Genomic DNA, 26298 nt, shown 5'->3' with positions numbered 1-26298 from the left:
ACCTTCCCTCCCAGCTCTGGATGTGGCATCTAACGTAGCTGGCTGCGAGCAGCTCACATGAACAGGAGCAGCTCATATGGAAGGGCTCAGACAGTAGGATGATGGTAGACCATGTAGGTACTCAGAGAGAGAGAAGGATGCAGGCTCAGGCAGCAGCCCAAAGATTCCTTGCTTTGCTCATATAAGCCTTAAGTGGCAGTAATGGACACACCCTAACCCCAGCAACCTTCTGATGAGTGGGGGAATGAAAATAGAAATAAGAGGGAAAGCAGGAGAGAGAAGGAGGAGTCAGGGAAGTAGAAGAGTCAGCAAAAATACATATAAAAGAACAAAAAAGAATAAGGAAGAATAGGGGGAATGGATAAACTTCAAATAGAAAAGGAAAAAGATGATACGGGGGAAAAAAGAAAATGTGAGCTGAGGGAGAAAATTGACAGAAAAAAGAAAACACAGCGGCATCTATCTCTTAACATGGTGTGAGGCGATGTGGGGGTATTGATCTGCCAGTCCATCCCAAGAAGGAAGTCCCCAACAAAAAAAGAGAGGTTTGGCTACCTTGCAAGGGCAGCACTGTACATTTTTGTTAAATTGGATGCAGCATTTCTTGTTTAGTATTTCTGATTTGCTGTTATGATATGTCAATACAAGTGATAATTTACCTTTCATAAACAGTCTGGGGACTGTGTGACTCAAGGGATATGTCTACACTGCAATGCATTCCTGAGGTTCGAACACAGGCTCAAGCCTAACTGCCCCCACTTCATCTACAAATTGTGCTAACCCAGGACTCGGCCACAAGGTCCCAGGACCCACAGGGATGGAAGGTCTGACCCTGAGTCAAGCTGGACCCAAAGTTCAAGTCCTATTGATTTGCAGTGTAGACACAGTTCCACTGGACTTGTGCTCTGGGAGTCCACCAAAAGAATCCTACAATGACATGGGCCTACCTTCTTTGTCCTCTGGACAGTGAAGTTTGGTGGACTGTCAAGGCTTCCCATACTGCACCATAAACAGAGGGCTAGACTGGCCCACATTTTGGGAAGGCACTAGGAGTTTGGGATATGGGTGGTTGGACTTGGGCCTATATGATGCAGTGCAGACACTGAAGCCCCAGCTTGGGACCCAAGGTTCAGTAATTCCTAACCTGGGGTTACAAATGAGTATAGATGCTCAAGCCCCAAGTTAACCATCTCAGACTCTGCTAACTTGAGTTCTACTACCCCTGGTCTTACATTGCAGTGTGGACATACCCAAGGGGGACAGAAAACTAAGCATTAATAATTGTAAAATAGTCTGAAAGTTAAGCTTCTTCACAGAGGACTGAGTTATGAGAGTTTTTCACTGTTTTTCTCTCTCAGTATTTTCCCTTCCTCTCCAACTCTCACTGAAGTCCATAGCAATCCTTTCAGTGCTTTCACAGGAAGTAGAACTCCCCCGCCCTTCTACAGCATACCAGACCATTCTACGACAATTGCACCTATAATTTAAGAACACACCATCGGGCCAAGCAGATTTGTCTGTTTAAATCAGCAACAATGGTGAAACTAATTTTAATGTGCTTCTTCCACTAATTGGCAGTTTATTTTTTATCCCCTCCTATTTTTGCCATTCTAACAGGAAGCCCATGTAGCCTATCATTCACCCAATCACAAGCATATATCTGCAGTCAAAAATCAGTACTATGTGGAAAACACAGCAAAAGATTTGTTTTTGTTGGCGCTTCACATTGGCACATAGAATTATAAAAACCACATTTCATGATGAAGGGTTTAATATATTTTCTTACATATTATATATTTGGGCAGAATTAATCAATGAATGACACAGCTCATGTCTAGACATTAAACATACTTCTGTGTGTTCTAAGAAAAGAGGAAAGTTTAAGGAATGCCAGTTGGTTAAAATCACAAAATCTGACCAGCTGTAATGTGAATCTGTTCAAAGGAAGAACTATCATCAGTCATTGCTGAGCAAGAGAAATCAAATTATCCTAATGAATACAGGAGGAATAATATTATATTTATAAATGTATATTATATTTAATAACATACATAAATATAAAACTAATATTAAATGATCCTTTAAACTCTGGCACATTACTTTGAAAAACAAAACTGATAAAAGTGACAAAAATGGAGCTACATATTTTTAAACCAATAAATCATGATTCCATTATTTTACCTGAAACTCTTTTGAGTTACCCCAAGTAATGTGAAATAAAGTCACACCCGCACTCCTAGTTGGGAGTGTTGGGTGTTCAGCATCTCTGAAAATCGGACCAAGGTGCCCAAATAATTGAGGCACCAAAATCAGAGGCAATTGCTGTAAAATTTGGCCATTATCTTTCATTAAAAACGTAATTTGTTATTCAGTAATTGTAGGGAATACAAACACAAAACTAAACACAGTATTTTACATATTTAAAATGTTTTCTCCATAAGCTCACAAAAATAACTTCCATCTCCACAGAAGCAAACAAGGGCTGGGAGGATAAAGGCTGCTATTATCACCACTTACCCCTATGCTCCCCTCTGTGACTCAGCTCAGAGGAGGAGGTAGGGCACCAGTGCTCTAAAACCCAAAGGTATGATAGAAGCCAACACAGCATGTTTTCCTCTTTCTTGAGCCCATGCAATTCTCTCTACACCTGCTCCATGCTGTCAGGGCTCTGCTGGCATTCAAGGGCTGAGGGAGGGGGGGGCGGGTGTGTGTGTGTGTGTGTGGGAGCATAGCCACAGTCTCTTCAGGACTCTCAGGACTTCATGAATTTCTGAGCAGAATCCACCGCTCCCCCTCCACAACTCTTACTGTGAATCAACAGGACTGTGCATTCCCTTCTTTCCACAACTGCTACTAGTCAGGAGATGACACTATTCCTGTTCAACAGTTCATAAAATTTAGTGCACACATAGTTAAAGTAATGTAGAGGTTAGACAGTCTATTACATCTCGTTACATTTTACAAAACTGACCATTTCACAGTATATCATGTTTTTTTATATAATGAAAATTGACACATTTGCAACATTTATCTAGATTTTATATACTGTAAGCTGAATTTTAAATATGTACACAATATATTTTATTAAATCAATAAAAGACTATAGTCAAAAAGCATTTGTCTGTGTAGGCCAATGGAGTTTGTCTCCAATCTTAAAATTGCTGATGCAGATAGCCTGTCTTTTAATTTCTTTAAGGATCTACTGCTGGAAGGCATGCTGTTACTTCCACAGCCTCAGTTGTTGGTTCATCTGAATATGACAACACCATAGACTGCACTCTGTAGCCAAGAGGAGAAAATCTAATTTTATGTCTCGGGAAACAGCAGGTGCAGAAGAGCAACAGAGGGTACATATTTTTTACTTTCAGGAACAGGAATTCTGACAGAGGACCTTGCAAGGAAGGCACACATCATTTTCTCATACTCTGTGGACACCAACACTATCTTCCCTGCCACTCAGGCCTGTAATCTGTGTATCCTCTTTCTCTTGTCCCTCTGCCTAAACCATATCCACTTTGACAGCTCTTCCTGCAAAACATCTCTAAGATCCATCCTCTCTGTTCATCCTGCTAAAACTCTGGTACAAGCCCTCATTAGCGTATATCTTGACAATGGCAACCGCCTCCTTTCTGGTCTTAACAAATGACATTTTGACATCCTTAAATCCATTCAAAATGCTGCTGCAAAAATGCAAAACTCATCATTTTGACCACATCACAACATTCTTTGCATCCCTCCATTTGGCTCCCTTTTCCCCCTTCACTTATGCACAAACGACCATATAGAGCTTTGAGAGTGAAGGGAAGTATATAGAGCAGTCAAACTCCGACTTCACTCTGTGAATGATGCCAGCCTTTAATGTCCTTTGGCCAAATTTTCCCACAAGCATCTTCACCTGTTTTCTAGGCTGCCCCTTATGTCTGGGAGGAATGCCTTGAAAAAAATCGCCAAAGCAATCTAATTATCGTCTTTCAAATCTCTCCTTAAAACTCACTTAGGTTGTGATGCCTATAAAACACTTGATAATGGTTAAACTACTGGTGTACCTCAGCTGCTGCTTATTACACTAAGCGAAATCCCATTTTTTGTCTCCACTTGTTGCCTCCCATCATATACTTAGATAAGATATTTGGGGCAGAGACCATCATGTGTGTGTCAGTGTTGTGCCTAGCATAATGGGTTCTACCATAATACAAACAACAATCACCACAGTCACAAAGACAGCAACAAGTGGAACCTCACCCTGATTTCCATCCATTGTTTTGGATAATGTATGAACAACATGGAAGAGATCAGAAGTAAGAGAATATGTCTCTGAAGCTTATATGGGGTGGGGGGAGGAAGTTGAAGAAAAGCTGGGAAGGGAGAAGGTTACCCCAGTAATGAGAAGAGGGTCACTAACACTTCCTTTTTTTACAGTAGAACATATGGCAGTGACACTGTTATTCGTACTGTTCAAACCAATAAGGAAGAGCCCTCAGGACTCATGAGGAAATAGTAATATTTAGTTTAAATGTGATTTGCAATGAACAGTCTTCTAAAAACTGTAAGGAGGCCAGAGTCCAGTAATATTGCGAAACTATATGTGGCATTCATGAGACAATGTGTTATGCTGTCATTAACACACTGACTATGTGGAAGGTCTAATGAAATGCCAATCAGATTATTAACAACAGCAGTATTTCAGTAATGTTTAGACGCTCTAATCAGGATCAAAGTCTGATTGCGCTATCGGTGGGATGAACACATGGTGAGTGACATTGAAATGTCTTGCCTACAAACTGCACATAATATTGAAAATAATATTAACTATTTTCCCATCAGAAGCTGATAAATAAGATATCCACAGTTTATTCTGAACACCATGATAGTATAAAAGTATCATAAGGTATCATTCATTTTTTACAAACCTGTAATAACTATTAGCACCATACAGCTTAAAGCCATATCACCTTGCACTGTGATTCCAATAATTCTCACAAGCTAAGCAGAATCTAGCTTTGGGATTCTTTGGATGAGATGTAAACCTGAAGTCCTGATCACTTGGCCCTGAATACAAGAATCCCAGGGCTTTTGTTGTCTGGTGTTACACTTGGTATGCTTCCCGGGCAAATTACAACTTGAATAATTAACTTCAGCCTACGTAAATTCTCACTGAAGTCTCATCTGGCTCTTGTTCTAAATGAATATGTAGTACAGCTCAGTGCTAATTAGCAACTTCCCTGTTCCATTCGACTGGTGCTGTGTGGGTGTCACAGATTAGATAGGCTGTCCGGGAGAAATAGTTCGTATAGTCAGTTAAAATGTTAAATGCTTTTGGCTCTATATAGAAGTAAGATCCCCATCATCATATTAAATTTCATTGTTTTAAAAATATTGACTTTTGAGACACATGTAAAGGATTTTAATTGCAATCTTTTTGTAGTAAGATAATATTTTAAAAAATAAAACATGTACACTACCACTGTGCTTGTTTCATGGGTGAAACTCCAGGAAGATAACTTGCTAATGCTCAGCTAGGACAAGGACTAGTGTTTTTAGTGAAACTGAAAAGCATAACTGGTCATAGAATTGGACAGTTTAAGGCCAGAAGGGACCACCAAATCATCCAGTCTGACCTCCTGTGTATCTCAGGTGGCCAACGTCCCCCAGCCCCTGCACACTAATTCAAGAACCAAAATTAGACCAAAGTATTACAGCCCACAGAAGACTAAATTATTATATGCCAGAGGCAGAGAATAAAAGGGACTGAGGTGCACCAGGGATCAAGGCCTCCTGCAATGGCGGGGCAATGATTAAATGAGATATATCCAGATACTCCCAGCAAGTGACCCGGACTTTCACGGTGCAGAAGGTGGCAAAAAACCCTGATAATTCCTTCCCATTCCACATATGGCATTCAGTTAGACCCTGAGCATGTGAGCAAGAATGAGCCAGCCAACCATGGGAGAAAGAGAATGCTTGGTGCCACCTCAGAGCACCGGCCCACCCCGTCCATTGTCCCATTTCCAGCTGTGATCATCTCTGATGCTTCAGAGGAAGGAGACAAAAAAAGAAAAGAAAAAAAAGAAATCAGAATATGGTTTTGGGGGGGGGGGGGAGGGGAAGCAGGGCGAAATCCCTTTCTGACTGTTGCAGGTGACGGTGACTGGCTGAAGCCCTGATGCATGAGCTTTAAGAATGCAAGACATAAACCAGAAGGGACAACCAGGGCTGCCCTGCCCTGCACCATCATAAACAACCCTGACATACAATCCCACACATATATTTTTCCAGCTTTCTCTTGAAACTAATTGTTTTCCCCCCACAACTATTGGGAGGCTGTTCCAGAACCTAACTCCTCTGAGGATTAGAAATTTACTAATTTTCAGCCTGAGTTTATACCCATTTGTTCTTGTGCATGCCAATATTGTTCTTTAGTTTGAATAGCTCTTTACCTTTCCTGGTGTTTACCCCTGATGTATTTATTGAGAGCAATCATATCGCCTTGCAGCCTTCATTTTGCTAGGCTGAGCCTGTGATGGGATTGGGCTTACTGGTGGTACCACTTAGTGGTTAGGTCTCTGGATTACAACTCTCCCCTGTCTCTAGCATCCTCTACCAGTGGTCACTCTGGCGTGGTGGGCAGTCCCTCTTTTGGTAGATAGTAACTTGGCCCTCTAGCCAGGTCATTGTTGAAATCCACCACTTTCCTGCGTAAGAGAGTTCAACAAAATATAGAAGTCCAACGTCCTGCAAAAAGGAGTGTCCAGCCCAACTCCGGACCCTCAAAGCCCCCTTACTTTAGGGCTTACAATGTCTTCACTCTCCTTAACTCAAGGTCAGGGGTTATGCCACCCTCGTGGTTGGCTTATAGGGGAAGCCTGGACTGTCCCTCTCTACCAGGCTTCGACCCAGAGGTCCTACAAGTGGCAGCAATGGAGCACTCCTGGGTGCTTGATAAGTTTTCCTCCCGGGACCCATCCTACCACTTATTTTCCCAGTCCAGGGCATGGTCACAGTCTCACAAACAATCCAAGAAAAGAAAGTGCAAAGGGTTTCTTAATCCTGAAGGACAAACTATCCCTCCTCCAGGGTCTAGGGTAGCTGTTGCTTGCGGACCGCCCCTTACCTGCACCAAGGATTCCAGCTGTACCTTCACTCAGGAGCAGTCCATTTCCCTATCTTATCTACAGTCCTGCTTGGACTCCCCGTTTCTGAGCTGTCTGGCTGTCTTTTAAATTCCTCCTCCAGCTGGAGCAGGCTCCGCAGGTGCAGTGGGACAGGCCCAGAGCTGCTTCTTAGCCCCTTCTATCCCAATGTGGCATTTATATACCCTCCCACAAAGCCAAGCTATTCCAGTCTCCTCTCATAAAATAGATCATTCATTCCCCATTTCCCTGATTATCCTAATAACTCTTCTGTACACCTGTTTCAGTTTAATTTAATCTTCCCTGGACATGGTTGATCAGAATTGTACACAATATTCCAAATGAGGTCTTACCAGTGTCTGATACAATGGTATTAATAATTTCTCTCTTCTGGAAATGCTTTGCCAGATTCATCCTGGGATCACATATGCCTTTTTAGCAGCTGCATCATGAATTTCATCCCATTTCTGTTACTCCAGTCTTCAAGGGCTTCCAGATCTTCTTGTATAATATCCCAGTCCTCCTCTGCATTAACAATGCATCTCAACTTTGGATCATCAGCAAATTTCATTAGCACACTCCTGCTTTTTGTGCCAACGTCATTAGTAAAAATATGTAATAAGATTGGTCCCAAGACTGATTCTTCAGGAATGCCACTAGTAACATCCTTCCAGTCTGACAGTTTACCTTTCTGCACAACCTGTTGTCTTCTCCCATTTAGCCAGTTCCTTATTCACCTTACAATTCCTGTATTAATCCCCATCTTCTCCAAATTGACTAATAATTTCCCATGTGGTACTGTGTCAAATTCTTTACTGAAGTCCAAGTATACTAGCTCTACTACCTTTCCCCTCTCTAAAAAAAAAATCAGCTATTTTCTCAAAGGAGGAAATCAAGTTAGCCTGGCACAATCTACCTTTGGTAAATCCATGTGGCACTAGATTCCCTTTTCTCCATGAATTTAATTATTCCTCACAATTTGTTCAAAAGTCTTGCATACAACTGAGGTCAGACTTGTAATTCCCTGGATCACTTTTTTTAAAATTTATTTTAAAACTTATTTTTAAAAAGTATAGATACATTAACTATCCTCTAGTCGTATGGTATTAACCTGGAATAGATAGATTTATTAAAAATCCTTGTTACTGAACTAACAATCTCATGTGCCAGTTCTTCCAATTGTCTAGGATGGAAATTATCTGGTTTCCATGATCTAAGCACATTAAGTTCTTTGAGTTTTTCTTCCATCTCAGATGTGGTAGTTTCCACTTCTGTACACTCATTTCCATCAGCTCTCCTGCTTTCATGTCCATGTTTCATATTACTATCCTTACTAAAAACAGATGCAAAATATTCTTTCAGTTTTTGAGCCATACCTAGATGGTTTTTAATCTCCTCTCCATCCACACTGCATAGTGGCCAGCCTCAGTCTTCCTTATTCTCTTTTTATTTATATAACTAAAAAACCTCTTATTATTTATTTTAATTTCCTTGGCAAGAGCTAATTCAGCCCGACTTTTAGGAATGCTCACTTTAACCTTACATCTTCTAACTTCCAAGGTGTAATGTTCTTTGCTGATCAATCTCTTTTTGAATTACCTATAGGCTCTTTGCTTACTCCTAATTATTTTTTGAGGAGGTTATTCATCCAGCTAGGTCTGGAGCCTTTCCTGACAAGTTTTTTCCCCTTGCTTGGAATGCAAATTTCAGTTTTTGTATAGTTGATTTAAAGAAATCCCAGGCCTCCTCCACATTTAAATCCTGGAGCTTTTAAATAATTTCCTTAATTTCCTAAAGTCTACCCTTTTGAAACAAAAAATAAAAGCTGACCTGGTTTTGATTATCTTTCCATTTAATTTAAACGGAATCAACTCATGATCACTCGATCCAAGGTTATTTCCTATGACCAGCTCTGCTGTGACGTCCTCACTACTTATCAAAACCAATCCTAAAGTTACATTGCCTCTGTTTGGTTCAGTGACAATTTGATGAAGAAAACTGTCATCTACCATATCCAGGAATAACTGGGCCTACCAGCATCAGTAGCAATTACTCTCCAATCTATATCCAGAAGTTAAAGTCTCCCATTTGGGCACAACTTTAAGCAGTATTTCTCTCTCTAATAATATTAAGAGATCTGTATCCATATCTGAGTCCAATCCTGGGTCGGTAGCAGACAGCTAATGCTATCCTAATAGAACCTCTTTTACAATCCTTCCTTAAAGTGATTTTGACTCAAGTATATTCTGTTTTGTCCATACTACCATGTCTTTCTCCTTTACTACATCATTGATGTACAGTGCTATCCCAACACCATTACCTTTATTCCTATCTCTCCTAAACAGGATGTACCTGTATTCCACTCATGAGTGCTATTCCATCATGTTTCTGTAATCCCTCTAATACCCAGTTTGAATCACCCACACCGGTAGTCCCACTTTCTCCAATTTATTACCCAGACTCCTAGCATTTGTGTACAAGAATTTCAGGTGTTTCCCTTGGACCCCACCCAGTTTTCCAGTCAGTGTAGGTATGGTTCTCTCACTAGTTGTAGCACCTCTCTGATTACTAGTCCAATCAATACTTGTAGTTTCTTTCTCTTTGCTGTCTATACTCTTATCTTCTGGGAGTGTTGTCCCTTACTGTATCTTCATTTAGCTGATTTTCCTCCTCCTGTGTATTGAAGCCAGGTGTGGAGATTTCACGAGTCTCTCAGAACCATCTCCCCATATCTCCTAGTTAAAAGCCCTTTTTATCAGTTGTGCCAGCCTTGATCCCAGAAGGTTAATACCCCAGGTACTCAAGAGGAGTACATCAGTTGAGAAGAGTCTTTCTGTGAATGCCTCCCAATAGTAAATAATCCCAAAGCCTTCCTCATAGCACCAATCCTTGAGCCATCTGTTGATCTTCAATATTTTGTCACACCTTTGCCTCCTTCTCTAGAGACTGGAAGGTCACTTTTAGTGCTACCTCAATATTCACTGTTGTTTTCTCTTCCTAGTCCCTACTCCTAGAAAAAAAGAAAAGAAAAAAAATCCTCTCCCTAACTTCTACCTACAGACTTCCACAGAAATTCAGCTGTTAGCTTCTAGTTTGCTGCTCCTATGTTTGCTGATGATTGGCTTTTAAACCTAGCCAAACGAGGTCACCACCTTTCTCTTGTTAAGAGATATCAGCAAGTACGGGGTCAAGCAATACACCTGGAACAAATTCCTCAAAAATCAAGACTGCACCTCCAAAACACAAAATCACCACTCTGCTCTCAGACTAATCTCCCACAGACAAAGCAAAGATGCTTTCTCCCATCCACACTCATTGTAGTAGTGAGAATGAGAATAAGATTTAACACTTCTACTCTGGCAATTATTTCTGAAAATCACAATAAGTTAATTATACACAAATGAGTATCATGTTTTAGGTTGAATACTAAAAATATTAAAAACTATTAATTACATACTGTAAGAGTTTTTGCACCAATAAGATCTTTTTCTATTTACAGTCTTTCTCCTATCGATCACATAATATTACAAGCAAGGAGTGTCTTATCATAGGCATGATCAGTCAAGCAGTCAAAGCAAATCACTCTGTACTTGGTAAACATAACACCAAAGTTGGCTGGAAGATTTAGGTGCACATTGAAAGTCAACAGCATCTTCCAGCAGAGACAAAAATTGACTGGAGTCTGCCTGGAACTCAAAGCCTTCCTCCTCCTCCTCCCTTTCTGACTTAAGGCCCTTTCCTACTTATTACTAGCTACCCGAATTGTCACATTCAGAGCTATCTGCTTTTCTTGGGAATTAATCCAAAATGGTTTGTCTCTGTGACTATGGGCTTCAAAGCAGATTTTACTGTATTATAGTTACACATTTACACTGGAGGAAATGGTAAGTCTGAAAGGGAAAGTACCCCTATACAGGGAATTTATTTTGAAAAAATTCTACATATATCTCTACAGTCATTTATTTATTATACACAGGTAATTTTAATATCTACATCTATAACTCTGTTTTGGATTCCTAACTGATGTGCAGATTGTGTCCAGGAAAGAGACAATAATTCAACTATATTTTTCAAGCACCTAACTTATTTTCATGGTCAGTTAAGTGTAGGGCAGCATGGTTAAAGTGTTTCTGCTATTAAAAAATGTTGGATAGAAATCTAATTAGATTTCTACAGTTTTGTTACATTTAGAAGTCAAGTAGTTTTTAGACAAAACAAGATCTTGCAGCTGAGTCTATCATTTAGTTAAGGGTACTATTAACCTCTTTTTCTGTACTTTTAGAAATCTTTAGCTGCCCTTTGAATAACCCCAAAATATTTAGTCTAGTAGTGTAAGATTTCTCATATTGGAATCCTAGACTGCACTTTTTTTATTTTTATACTAATTATAATCAATCAAATTTTTAGATGGTGACAGAAAAAAACTCAGGGCAAAGTCTTCACATTTGGGTTCCAAAAGCTAGACAATGAAATCCACATTTACGCACCTACATAACTGGACTAATTCTGAGAAAGGATAAGCCAAACATCTGCACCTCACTTTGAATTTACCTCCAAAGATTGTTTAGGTGTGAGTTATTTAGGTGCCTAAATAAATATTTAAGTGTCTAATTGTTGACACCCAAGTTTTAAAATATTGACTAAAGCTAGTTATTCTGCTTCTACAATATTTCCTCCCTAGACACAAGAAGAATTTGTTACTGATAAATATGTCTCTTTTTAACATTTTAATTATAAACATGTAGAAATGCAAAACAAATCGTGCATCGAATTAATTAGCTTTACCCAGCTACAGAAGACAGCTGTCCATTCCTATCATACTAAGGTTATTAAAGTCTACCATTGCAGTAAAAACAAAACTAAAAAAGTCTACTTCACAATGTACAGTGATTGCTACTTAAATGTCTTTCAACCTTTTATTCCTGGACAGCGGTTGGTGAAGTGTCAGTCTCACACTTTGTAAAACAGAACCTTTAAAGGGTCATGACTTTACAAGATGATGAAAACAGTTTTTCCATCATTCTAATTTAGTTATTTCATGAGGCTCTTCATTTCAGCAGCACATTGTCTTGATGAATCACCCAGGTTTTAAATTAAAAAAAAAAACCCCAAACAAACCTTTTCAAGGTTAATGATATTCTAATAAAATAATTTGAAACAAACTAAAAAATATTATCAATGCGAATTTGAAGTGTGTACAAATTTAAAACCTGATGCTTTGTGTTCTACTGGCTACTGCTTTATATTCATGAACAGGAATAAATATCACATCAGACCCATTAGCAGAATGGATCAGACATCTATACTACCTTTTTATTTGTAAATAGAATGACAATGCGCTAACATTTTGACAGTATCTTAGCAATGAAACAGGCAAAATGATGTTGGATAGTTTTACTTACAAACAAAAATAGCTTGAATAATATATTAAAGATAGTTGAGAAGTTCTGTTAAGATGTCTAATGCAATGTTTATGCCTTTACACGGGTATTTAAACCAGTTTCTTTGAAGGGGCCATTGGTATGCAGTCAGAATCCTGGTACTATATAAATTAAAAAGGAAAGGATGTGTGGCCTCGATCTTTTTTTTTGTACATTAATTTATATTCCCCATGACTAGCAATGGAATGATACTAAAAGGACATGATTCAACAGAAAATACATCCAGCTATTGTATTGTGGAAGTCTATGGAAGTCTGCTAAATGCCAATTGATTTTATATAGTTTCAGATGTATAACCTGTCAAATCAGCCACAAGAAAATATAAAAGATACCCTTGTAAATGTTACATGATGTAAACATTTTAATTGATTTTTTATGCTGTTGAATGAATGATCCAGAATGCTATGCTATTTAAGTTTTTAAAAACTGTATTATTGATAATTAACACCAGATTTGAAGAATATTCATAGGGCTTAAATATATTTGGGAATTTATGATTTTTCTGGCATGTCTTTAAAAGTTGGTTTTTACTTGTTCAATACCAACTAGTCAATCCAACAATTCACTGTGATTTAGAGCAAAATGAACAAGCTAAGCACCAGTGCATTGCTCACCAATATGTTCTCCAGAAGTATGTTTTCTTATTTTACTGAGTTGAATTTGGAATATGCACCCAGATTTATATTTTGCACTGAAAATGAGCTATACATTTTTCCTGAAGTCTGAATGTACTACAACCCATTCAGTACTTTTTCAATGCAAAAATATGTGGTCACTGTGGAGTATTTGCATACAACAGATTTTTTCCTCTCTTTTTAAAAAAGGATTCAGCCTCTCTCTTTTTTTTAAAATCAGGCTCAGAGCTGTGGGGTTTCTATTTTATTTTATTTTTTTTCCTCAAACTAATAAAATCAGGAGACTGTGGTGAGATCTAGCGGCATGCAGTTTGATGTCCTCAGCAGGATACCAACAGTCAGAAGTGGTGCTGTAAATTCAATGTGGGGCTTCAACACTGTGCTAAGTGTGGCCCGAATCTCAGGGGCTTCCCTTTGATGCAAGTGCAGTATATTAACTGGAAAAGCATTCACTTTTATTTGTCTCTACTGTCTGCGACAGCAATATCGCCTCATTTAGACTAGTTCAACATGAAAATACACAGAGAAGCAATCTGTTACAAATTAGCATAGCTCCCCTTTCATTTTACTAGCTAGTAATTGGAAGGGGTTAAGAAAGTGTAATTTATCAGATTAAATGTGTTTATCTTTGTGTGGGGACAGCATGCCTTTGGTGAATTTTCCTGCGTACCCTGAGGGAATAATCTTTCCTTGATGCCCATTTGATCTGAAAGAAAACAATGACGCCTGTGAAATATGGGAGTATAATTTGTTCGGTTGAGAAGGAACAGTTTCCCAGACATCTGAAATAGTATTAATGACTTTATTAGAACCTTACCTTTCTTTGGAAATGTTTTTATTCTCTCGTTTCCAAATGGTCTTGAAGTCGCTGCAGAACTCATACCACACAGTGAAAACGTAGTTTGGTGTGATCTCCTTCTCACCAGACTTTGGCTTTATCCCAAAGTATCCCACTGTTTCTTCAAAGCTATAGGGGAAAAAAAACTGTCAACACGTAAAACCCATTGGGGAAGCTTAGTTTCCCTGAGGGCTGGTTCCTGACTCAGTAGCCAAGGCTGATAATTGCCATAACTTCCCCTTAACTTTGGAAACCATAGCAGCAATTCATGCCAAGTGTAACTAACCTTCCAACACCTACTTTTTTCTCCTAGGAGGATAATTTGTGTGTGTGTGTGCATAAGACACCATTGACGTATGTCATGTACGGAAAGCAAAGGCACTCATTTTTAATAATCATAATTTATTTACCTGAATTTCAAGATAACCTTATTAACTAACATTTTTATTCTGCAAAGCTGAAAGGGGACCTATTTTGGTGTTATTTTTCTAATTAAAGGCCAACAGGAGAGTTGTATGCCAAACCATAAATAATTATCAGCAAAAAGGAAATCAAGTGTCACATGATCTCTAATTTAGAGACTTTCAGGTAGTGATGGAGCTCAGTGCAGCAGCACAAATGCCACAGTCAGTGCCAATAGCTAGTTTGCAAAGAGATAACACAATGAAAGTGATTCATACCTTCCCAGGGGGCTAGTAAGCTGATAAAAGCAGTAATAATAGGCTAGTTTTATTGCCAGTGTTGTAATACTTTACTATTCTATATTACAGCTAAAGCATTTTTGCAGTGTATCTGAGTATTTCTAAAAAAACTCTTTTCATGTTGAACATAGTTTTGTGGTATTTTAAGTTATTGTGCAATATGCATTTGAACCATTATTGTATCACATTTCATAGATAAACAGGTAATTGATTCCATGATCATGGTTATGAGATGTCCAACCTGAAATAATAGAATCTACAAATTCTTTTTGCTTTTGTTAAGGTTGAATCAGTTTTCTTTCCAAATTAAAAATATCTGTCAGGGTAGTTTTGCTGATAATGATTAAAAACAATGTCATGGCTTAACAGTAAAGGCAACATAAGAAAATCTTTCAAGAGAATTCACTTTTCTTGCAACTCCAACTACATTTGGGGAAAGGGAAGTAATGTGCTTGTTAACATCTATCAATGGTTCTTAATTCTTGAATACAGGAAGCTAAACTCTTGAAAACAAAAGGTTTTTTAAAAATTGTACATGGTCTACAAACAATAAAATTTAAGTTCAACAAATGGCCTTCAACTCATATTTGGGCAGATATCTCATCCCGTATTAGCGGATTCATTTACATAGATCCACATTATGGGATAGATTCACAAAAGGACTTAGCTATCTAACTGACACTTTAGACACTTAAATCCCAGAATCAGGTCCCACTGGAATTCACAAATCCCTCATTCAGCTGCCACCAAATCCTGTAGGTGCCTAAACTCACAAAGCGCCTATATGTTTGTATTAAAATTTCCCTGGGCACCTATGTTTCTGTCGATGAGCATGACACACAACTCCACACCAGGTGTCCAGACACACGTGCCAGAGTGATTTACAAACTGGGGAAAGACAGGCATTTCTCTGTCTAACTCACTTCCAGGGTCCGATCTGGTAGGCAAACTCTTAGCACATTTACTGGCTTGGGCCCCTATAGGTGAGCATACACTAAACAGCCTTCCCCAACCTCAGGATTTCTTGCAGTAACAGCATAGGCACCTAGCTCCAATAGAGGGTTTGCAACTGAGAATCCCAAGTGCCTCCTTGAAGCTTGGATGTAGATGTTTATCTCCAAAAGAAGGATGGGGCTTAGCACTCACTCCTTGTCTTGGCATCTCCCATTGGCTAGTTTAGGTGAAGAGCTGCCTAGCATGCTGGATTTTGTCAATCTCATTCTGATGCACCTTTCTCCCTCTATTCATTGTATAGGGAGCCTAGAGGCCTAATCCAGGCTTTGAGAATTAGGCATGGTGATGCTGAGTGTTGCCACACCTAAATTTTTTGTGTATCTAGCCCCATGTGTATCTAGCCCCGTATGTTTATATGGAAATTCCATGGTTAAGGTTGAGTTTTGCACTTAAAGCAGGGCTTTAAACACTTTGCTATGTATGAAGAATACAGAGTATCTTCCTCAAAATTACAGCAGTTACTCTGGGGAAGCCAGAGCAAATACTGTAGCTGCTTTGCAAAATAAAGCAACTGGAAATTCAATTGAACCGGTCAGTATACTTTGGATATTTGTGCTTCTCCAGAGGGGCATTGAGTAGCAAGAGCACAGTGGTGAATATGAACAAGAGTTAAAAATTAGAAAATGATTTAAGGTTAATAATTCATATCTTCAAATCATCAGAATTATGGGAGAGGGTGGGAGTGAGGGGGAAACAGAAAAACAAATAGCTGATGCATCTTTAAAAATCAGTTTAACATAATCTAAGATCACAGATTCTAAAATGCCTTAATAGAATTAGAAGTTGATAACATGGTATCACTACAGGGCAGAGTTAAGGAAATGTGGTTGCCCTAACTGTGCATCTCCTGCTAGGGGAGCTGAGGCAGGAGCAAAAGAGGAACTGTTATAGGAGGGAGACAATTCCTTCTAAGGTTCCACCTTCATATAGCACCAGTTGCACTAACACCAGGGCCGGCTCTAGGCACCAGCGTCCCAAGTGTGTGTTTGGGGCAGCACTTTTCAAGAGGTGGCACTCCGGCCCCCCCTTTTTTTTTTGTTGTTGCTTCGGCAGCAAAAAACCTGGAGCCGGCCCTGACTAAGACAGTTCCCTACCTCAGGCCCCAAAGTAAATTCCCGGCCTATCCACCCACCATCACCCTCAACATTTCCACTGAATCCCCCCTCCTTCCCTTCTTCCCAATTTCATCCTCTAGCACCCCTCCCTCCTACATAGCCCTGCTCTCACCTACCTTGTGCCTTCTGCTGCCCAGTCTGCCTCCAGACTTTTATAAATAACTATTACCCATTAAAAGTGAATAATAGATCCTTTCAACTACATCCTTTCATATCCTGGAGGATTACTTGGCAAATTTTCCTACAGATTTTTAAAATAATTAAAAAAAAACAAAAACCTGTTTCCCAGATAACTAAAACCAATCAGCCAATTGCAAAGTAAGGGCCAATTTATCAGTACCTCTAGCTGCTTTGTTCTGCAGCAGAATGGTGCAAAGCAGCTAGAATGTAACTGGAAATCTCACCCTAATAGTTAAAATGATTTTTGAAATGATTTAAGGCTGATATTGCATAGATTCAAATCATTACAAATATCACATGGTAGGATTTTCTTTGTTTACTGTTCATGTATGACATTTTGAATAGGTTAAAAAAATGCAAAGAAACTCTGAAACAAGAAACTGTTAAAATGGAATTAAGGTTGAAAATCCATAACAGTAATTTGTGATAAAATATATCACAGGTAAACAACTTAAACACCCAGGACTCTGCCGTGTCATATATAACTAGCAATAGATCAGTACAAATAAAATTAGACTGTATAAAATTTATTATCTTAATCTTATACTTTTAAATTCTAAAGACCCTGAGCCAGACCTTTAGCTGGGGTGTACTGACATATCTCCATTGTCTTCATCAGAGCTATGCTCATTCACGCAAGCTAAGTATCCGGACCTATGTTTTCTTTTTCAAGCACTATTGGTAATGGGGAATTACTATCTCTTTGCTAATTTAAATCATCTTCAATCTCCACTCTTAATATTAGGATAGTGAAAAGAATAATTAACAGCTACAAATGGGAATGCTTTAGTAAATACCCATCCATCATTTTTAACTCAGAGCAGCAAGGCTTTTATTTTAGAGCTACCCAGATACAACAATTTTAACAGTGAATGATTTGCGAGTATAACACCAGAAGTAGATTTGACTGCATTCTAAGAAGGAAAACAGAAAATTCTTGTATGTAAAATTTCAGTTAGTCATGAGAGAAAAAGAAAAAGAAACACAGTAACTCTGAACAGTTTTAGATGAAAGCATTTTCAAATGCTACATTTTCCAATACTGCATATCAGATATACATCTCAAGCCTGCAAGATGAGCATATAAAACAATGCACACACACGGAGGCCACAATAAAGATGAATATGCTATTTCTCATCAGGACAAAATTTATGCTGACAAATCTACATCTGTCTTTCAGATGATATGTTAAGACAAGCTCCTAACCTCATTTGGACATTGAAGATCTTGTTGCACTTTCCCAAAGAGATAATTCTAGGCTTGGGAGTGAGACAAGAAGCATTGCAATATACTTGTGCTTTGCTGTTTGTTTGTAATAATGGCCTTGCACATACAATTTTTGGCTAATACCGTATATACTCGTTCATTATCCCATTCGCCTATAAGCCAACCCCCCAAGATGGATAGGTAAAAATGGCAAAAACTGTAGGACCCTTTCATAAGTCGACCCCATATTTCAGGGGCTGGCAAACTTTGGCTCCCAGCCTGTCAGGGTAAACCGCTGGTGGGTCGGGATGTTTTGTTTACTCGGAGTGTCCGCAGGTACGGAGCCCCTCAGCTCCCAGTGGCTGCGGTTGGCCATTCCCAGCCAACGGGAGCTGCGGGAAGAGGTGTGGGCCGAGGGACGTGCTGGCTGCCACTTCCTGCAGCTCCCATTGGCTGGGAACAGTGAACCGTGGCCAGTGGGAGCTGCGGGGCTCTGTGCCTGCGAACGCTCCAGATAAACAAAACGTCCCGGCCCACCAGTGGCTTACCCTGATGGGCCGGGAGCCAAAGTTTGCCGACCCCTGATCTATAATGACAATGTATTAGATATTCAATTAAATAATTCAATAAAGCTTAAAATTGTCAACTTTTGGTGTAGACCCATTGATAAGCCAACCCCTGCTCTTTGATGCTTCACTTTTTTACCAAAAAATTTGGCTTATGAACAAGTATCTACGGTACTTTTTCCAGATTAGAGAGGTCATGTCTGATGTTGTGTATTACTTGGGTTTTTTATGTGTGCCCTTCAAAACTTCTGAAGAAAAGTAAATATTTTATCCTGTGTAAACTCTATTCTCCTAAACAAGTTAGAGCTTATTGAATCTTATTTGAATATTGCAAGATCCCCCCAAAGAACATGACAAGCCAAAACTGTAGTTTTTACAGATAAGAATAAATCTAACATTTTTCATGTACAAGAGCCAGACAATATCTTCACCACAAAGCTACTAAAATTTGCCTCATTCAGCTCATTTAGAAGTAGCTGTATAGCTAGCCTACAGCAACATGAAAGGTAGAAGCTTCACATGAACAAAACTTAACAAGTGATACAATCTGTAATCTATTTTGAAACTATCAACTTCACTGACTTTACCTCCCTATGCCTGCCTCCCCTTACCAAAATATGACATAGATAAATGCTCTTACATTAAAAAATTTTAAATTTCACAAGCTTCTAGTATGGTCTATTTTGCAATCTAGATGATGAATGAGTAAAATGGCACCTCAATACATTTTCACTGAATAAAGCAGTGAATTATTTATTAAATTATTCTGAGAGACCAAGATTCAACTCACCGATGAAAAAAAAAAAATTAAAACTGCATGTTCAGTAGATTATTTGGTTCAAATCACTTGTTTCACATCCTATTCCACAACATGACATAAGAAAGTATGACACTGAGTACTGTTTTGAACTATAGTAGCCTTTCCTATTTAATTCCTGTTGAATTCCTAGGATCAATAACATATTTCATTTTGGTCAATTATCTGTTTGAAAGGACGGGAGAACTTACCTTTTTTGTGCATTTTCCAAAGAGCTCTCTTCTGTCTTATGTTCTTCTTTAGCTGCAAATGGAAAAATATTGATATTTTAAATAAGGGTCTGAGTATTGTACTTTGTTTTAAATTATTCTTTATAGTACACATTTTTTTATGTTCAGGTTTCATGGCTTGCATATTACAGATAACAATAAACACTTCATTATTTTTCAGCCATGGCCCATATTTTTAATAAGTGACTTTTTCAGTAGGGAATACTCAGATTTTGAAAGTAATGTTTAAAATAGTTAGTGCACCATATTTAAGGCTTAGATTATGTCACAGAGGTTGCAGAAGTCACAGAATCCGTGACTTCCAGCGACGTCCGTGATATTGGGGACCCCACAGCAGCCCAGCATCCGTGGGCGGCAGAGGGACTCCGGAGCTGCTCAGTGGCCGGAGGCCCCCGGAGCTCCCCAGACTCCACCGCTGGCAGAGCCCCCCCCAGCAGCTCCCAGCTCTGCAGGGTAGTGGGGGACCCCTCCCAGCCCTCCCAGCCACTGCAGCTCCCAGCCACTGTGGAGGCGGTGAGGGGAGGGTGCAGCAGGGTGCTAGATCTTCCCTCCCCATTTTGTCAGGGATGTTTTTAGTAAAAATCAGGGACAGGTCACAGGCTTCCATGACTTTTTGATTATTGCCTGTGACTTGTCCATGACTTTTACTAAAAATATCCATGACAAAATCATAGCCTTAGTCATTTTATATTGCAACTTCTTCCCATGTAATGCAAATTACTATTTTTATTTCCATTTTAAAAATAACTAATTTATCTAAGTTTCCTCTATTATTGGAGACTAAAACCTGTAAGATTAACGCTACGTCTACATTGCACACCTTATAACAGCACAGCTGTGCCGCTGCAGCTGTGCTGTTGTAAGGTGCACTGTGGAGCCACTCTTTGTCACCAGGAGAGAGCTCTCCCAGTGAGAAAATAAAACCACCCCCAATGAGGGGCAGCAACTTCATCGCTGGGACAGCATCTCCCACTGATGAAGAGCTGTCCACACTGGCTCTTTTCGTTGGTAAAACTTTTGTCATTCGGGGTGTGTTTGTTTCACATCCCCGAACAACAAAAGTTTTAACGATGAAAGTGCTATGTAGATAAACCCTTAATCTGTTCTTACAGGACGTACCATTGGATGTTGCTGAATAGACACTAAAGAGTAGTTAATAACTTCATCCATTTCACACTAATATTACAGTCTGTTCAGGATGCTGGCAAAGTGGAAATATATGTCCCCAAATTATAATATACAGTGTATACTTGCTTTTTAAAAACGATGGCCAAGATTTTTAAAAGCGACAAGTGATTTTGGGTGCTTCAGTTGCTGAATACTCATTTGAGACACTAAAAGTAGCCTGATGTTCAGTTTGCACTTTCTGAAAAGGTTTCTCAAATTCTAAAATGGAGGCACCCCAGATCAACCACTTTTCAAAATCTTGGCCACTTCGTCTACGTTCGATGTACAGTGGAACCCACTTATGTTTAATTTGGATAGAGCAAAATTCCACCTACAGGGTACATCTGCACTAGAAAAATTTGGACTCTTATACCAGCAATAGTGCAGCTTCACTGGTGTAAGTGCTAGTGTTAACAGGACTCAGAAGTTTTAATGACACAGAGATAAAGAACTCTGTCTTGATCCTGTACAAAGAGACCTCACTATAGTAGAGCTACATTAGTGCTCCTGCATCACTGACAACTGTTGATAAAAGATGGTTATAGATTTTTTTTTAAGTGTAGACAAAGCCATAGTGAAGTGGACTAAAAGTCCTGAATTACTTCTTTGCATTACAATGAATTTTGACTTTTCTTAGGCCATGTCCACACATAAACTTGCAACCATTTAACTAAAGGTTTGTTTTTAAACCAATGTAAATAAACAGATAAAATGCCTTGTGTGAACACTCTGATTTAGGGCTGAGATGACTGGTATATATCAATTTAGCTTAAACTGATTCTTTACCAGTTCAGATAAACTGAAATAAGCCACTTTTAAATGAAAAGAAGAGTGTCCACAAAGGATTTTGCACCAATTTTAAATTTTAAACCAATTTAAGTTAGACCAGTGCAACGCTCTTATGTAGACAAACTGTCTACACACAAACTGGAACTGAAGTAACTAAAAAGGCTATTGTCTACACAAGAAAGTTGCACTGGTTTAATTTAAAGCTATGCCTATACTACTAGCACTGTTGAAGCATAGCTATGGTGCTGTAGCTATGGGCAGGGCTACACTTAAAAGACTGCATTGGCACAGCTGCACCAATGCAGTTGTGCTACTGTAGTGCTTAAGTGAAGACGCTTCTACACCGATGGGAGAGCTTTTCCCATTGGCATAGTTAATCCACCTCCCAGGGAGGCAGAAGCTATATTGACGGGAGAGGCTCTCCTGTTGATATAGTGCTGTCTACATGGGGCGGTTAGGTTGGTCTAACTACATTGCTCAGGAGTGTGGATTTTTCACACCCCCTGAGTGACATAGTTGCACAGCCATAGGTCTGTAGTGTAGACCTGGCTTATATCGCTGTAAATGCATAGAGTAGACACAGAATGTGTCAGTGGAAGGAATTGTTCAATCACTGTAGGAACTCCATCTCCCCAAGTGATGGTAGCTAGGTTGAAATAAGCATTCTTTTGTAGACCTAGCTGTGTCTATATCAGGCATTAGGTCGCCATAGTTACGGCACTCAGGGGTTTGGATAAATTTTAAGTATAGACCAGCCCTAAAATATGATTTTAAGCCAATTTATTTTAACAGGTGCAAAAAACATTGTGAATGCTTATATTTTGGTTTCAACTAGGATTACGTAGATTTGATATACTTGCTTATATTCAGTTTGATTTAAGAGAAACCAAACTAAACCATTCTTAAACTAAAATAAAGATATCTACACAGGGGTTTGCATCCATTTAACTAAACCATTTAAAAACTGACAATGTAAACTAGTGTATTGCTGCATACAAAGAAGGTGAAAACTGGTTTTAATTCACAGCTTTAGTTATTCTTCTGCAAGTCTGTGTGTAGACATTCTTATTTCAGCTTAAATGTGTCCCATTTGAATTTAAATTGATTTTAACTATTTAAATTAAATCAAAATAAGACACTCTTAATCTAAAATATTTGTCCACATAAACATACATTCAAACAGCAAAAGGTTTGAATTAAAACTGATTAATGGCTTGTCTACAAAAGAAAGTTAGATTGGTTTAATTTAAATTGGCTTTTAAACCAATGTTGTTAATACAGTGTGTCACAGGATGGCTGGCCCCAGTACAAGCAATAGGACCAGCACCTCTGTGCCAGAGCAGATGCCCCCATTTGGCCAACTAAGAGGGTGGGGCAGCACCTGGGGGACATAAAAGGTCAGAGTGTCCTGGAGAGAATCAGTCAGGAAACGGACATAGGTCTTTGGGGGAAGTTGTGGAGAGGGGAAAGCTTGCTGCAGGCCCTCCCTGGGAAGAGGGAGGAATTGTATAGGAAACTATATGTTTGGGACCTGGGAGAAGGCTCAAGTTCAGGAGAGCAGCAGGAGGGGTTTGCTGGCTGGCATCCCAAAGCCAGAGCAGGGCTGAAGGGCTGGAGGGGCAGCAGAGGAGAATTGCCTGCTGGTTCTAAGCTGGAGAACCAGAGCCAAGGGCCAGAGAGGGCTGAAGGCAGGAGAACAGTGACATCTACAGAGCCAGCCAGCTGGACCCAAACTGTGAGAGGCCAAGGAGAGTAAGGGATCCTCCAGTGGTTGGAATGCTCCCAGCAGAAAAGCTGTGGGGGTTGCCACTAGGAAAAACGAGGTTGCACTCCAGTGGTTGCACTCCAGGGAGGTTGACATTCAAAGTACCTGGCTTACTGGCTGGGGAAAACCTCTCTGGCTGGGACAGAGATGCTGAGACTGTATGTTATATGTACTGTTGGACTATGCTGGAGGAAATCTAGATTATGGTTGTGGGACTCTTCTTTTGATTTATGTGTATGGAACTTTTGTAATAAATTCACGGGCGCTGACTTTCCAAAGTGCTGGGAGTTGCTAGACCCCCCAGCCCCACGCGAGGCCCTGCCCTACTCTACCCCTTCCCCCAATGCCCCACCCACACTCTGCCTCTTCCCGCCCCCACTCCACCCCCACCTGACCTCTTCCTGTCCAGTTCCGCCCCTGAGCGCGCCACATCCTCGCTCCTCCCCAGTCTCCTGCACACTGTGAAACCACTGTTTGTGGTGGGCAGGAGGCATGGGGAGGGAGGGGGGGGGAAGGCACTGAACCGCAGGGCCCACTGGCGGGCGGGATGTACTGTGGGGGGGCTGCTGGTGGATGCTCAGCACCCACCATTTTTCCCCCTGTGCTCCAGCCCTGGAGCACTCATGGAGTCGGCCCCTATGAATAAATTAACCCCACAAGGGCCATATTTATACTTGGAAAGACTGTGGATTATTTCATGGGACTGTAAAGGAGAGAAACCGAGGCAGGCGAGCCTGCTGTGCTGTAGGAGAGCGCTCCAGGCAGGGCTGCCTTATGACAGTGCAAAAGGCTGTGTGGATACATATTCTGGTTTAGACTAGACTTATTTTACGTTGGTTTAAGTCAATTAGGAACTGGTTTCCATGCAGTCGACATAAGCCATGCAATCTGTGAGTGTTCACAGAGCCTTCTGCACTAAGTTAACTAAACTAGATGGAAAAACCCATGAAAGTGCGGGCAGACAAGCCCTTTGTTCCCTCAATCTAGGTTGTCTCATGGTACTCCTCTTGAAATGCAGCTATTGTCACCCTTGACATAGGTGTCAAGTGTTACATTTCAAGTGAATTATTATTTCCTTGTTTGTTCAGGGTGAACAAAAAAGAGTAAAAAAAATTGCCATTATCCCATGAGCAGAGGAATGCAATAGTTCCTGGCTTCTGACCATACACTAATAAATGGATGGTAGCTAATAAAGAGTAATAAAGCTGTAAAACTGGACTTAGGCTATGTGTACACTAGAGACCTTACAGCAGCACAGCTGTACCGATACAGCTGTGCTGCTGTAAGGTCTCCTGTGTAGCTGCTCTATGCTGACAGGAGAAAGCTCTTCCGTTGGCATAATTAAACCACCCCCAATGAGCACGGGTTGCTATGTCTGTGGGAGAATGTTTCCTGCCGATATAGTGCTGTCCACACCTGCGCTTCCATTGGTGTAACTTATGTTGGGGAGGGATATGTTTTTTCACATCCCTGAGCGACAAAAGTTGTATCAACAAAAGTGCTAGTGTAGACCAGATGTAAGACTGGTCCTTCCTACAGCTGCTTGCAACAAGGAGTGAAATGGAAACGGGCCCACATTAATATATCTGCTTCCACTGGGAGCTACTGCTTTTTCTCCACAATGGAAGTGGAGATACAGGCTCTTCCAAGAAGCATCTCTTTCCCCATAGAGCTACCAATCCCCTCCTACAACTCCAGGGAGTGAAGAAAAGCCCAGCCATAACTCATAGGTGAAAAAGGAGGGAATTTTTGCCAGTAAGCCCCCCACTTCTGTTAAAGTGAAAATGTCCTTAGATGAAAAAAACAAAACAAAGCAAAACAGTTTTATTATTCTACTTGTACTGTACTTCACTGTGTTTATCTGATATGGAAAACTCAGAAAATATTCTTTGACAGTTTTTATAGTGAGAATCTCAATTTTAAAATGATTTCACAAAACTAAACGATTCTTTTAAGTCACATGCAGAGTCCCATATAGGCTGCAGCATAGTGAGACCAATTCTGTGACAAACACCCATAAATTCTATTGCAATGATTATTAAATTCTGAGGCAAGAAGCCTTAAACTCCATAGCAATATCAATTTACTCTTTCTCCATGAAATACTCTTCATTCCCATCCTCCCTAATTGGTCCCATCAGGAACACAAGCCCAATTACCACAAAATGGAAACTCTTTCAGGTAAGCCTTCCAATCAGGAGCCAACCAGGGCACAATAAATGGCCCACAGAAAGTCTTGTACCTGAATCAGGAGCCCCGAGAGGAGCACAAGACTCTCCTGGATTTGAGTTCTCTAACTCCAAAATGAATAGAACTTTTTTAGACTTTTTTTTTTTTTAAAGAAATCTTTTGCTTCAGACAATGACCAAGAGACTGGGAACTATCAGAGGATCCTGCCTTTGTTAACAGTAGGATTTCCAATCTGATCTATCTGATCCCAGAAACACCCTGTCTGGGGAATTTCTGAGCCAACAGGGCCTCCCAGCAGTAAGGACTATTGCTTCCCATCCTTCCTGGCTCTGGACAAAAAGGCTTTACAAGCAGCTCATCCCCTTGAGATGCACCCATCTCCAATGCACTGAAAATATTTGTGATGTCCATTAGCAATTACTGTGGGCCAAATGGAGAGATTTGTGAACCCCATCTTTGTCTTCAGGTTTGCCATGTTAAGCAAGGCCCACAAGACCCAAAGTCATAGACCGACA

General features: G+C 40.0%; 1 protein-coding gene across 1 annotated transcript in view; it reads right to left on the bottom strand.

Moving 5' to 3' along the window:
* Positions 1 to 26298, bottom strand: part of FMN1 (formin 1) — a 338092-nt gene that overhangs the window by 8857 nt on the left and 302937 nt on the right. Inside the window, exons 16-17 of the mRNA XM_026651453.2 lie at positions 19835 to 19886; positions 14024 to 14173 (exon numbers count right to left, since the gene is read on the bottom strand). Coding sequence (XP_026507238.1) covers positions 14024 to 14173; positions 19835 to 19886 — 202 coding nt within the window. The remainder of the gene's footprint in view (positions 1 to 14023; positions 14174 to 19834; positions 19887 to 26298) is intronic.

Source organism: Terrapene carolina, unplaced genomic scaffold, assembly GCF_002925995.2.
Source record: "Terrapene carolina triunguis isolate 2854851 unplaced genomic scaffold, T_m_triunguis-2.0 Scaffold96, whole genome shotgun sequence".
NCBI classification, from domain to species: domain Eukaryota; kingdom Metazoa; phylum Chordata; order Testudines; family Emydidae; genus Terrapene; species Terrapene triunguis.
The sequence above is the reverse complement of the archived record's forward strand: the minus strand, read 5'-3'. Positions and strand labels throughout refer to the sequence as shown.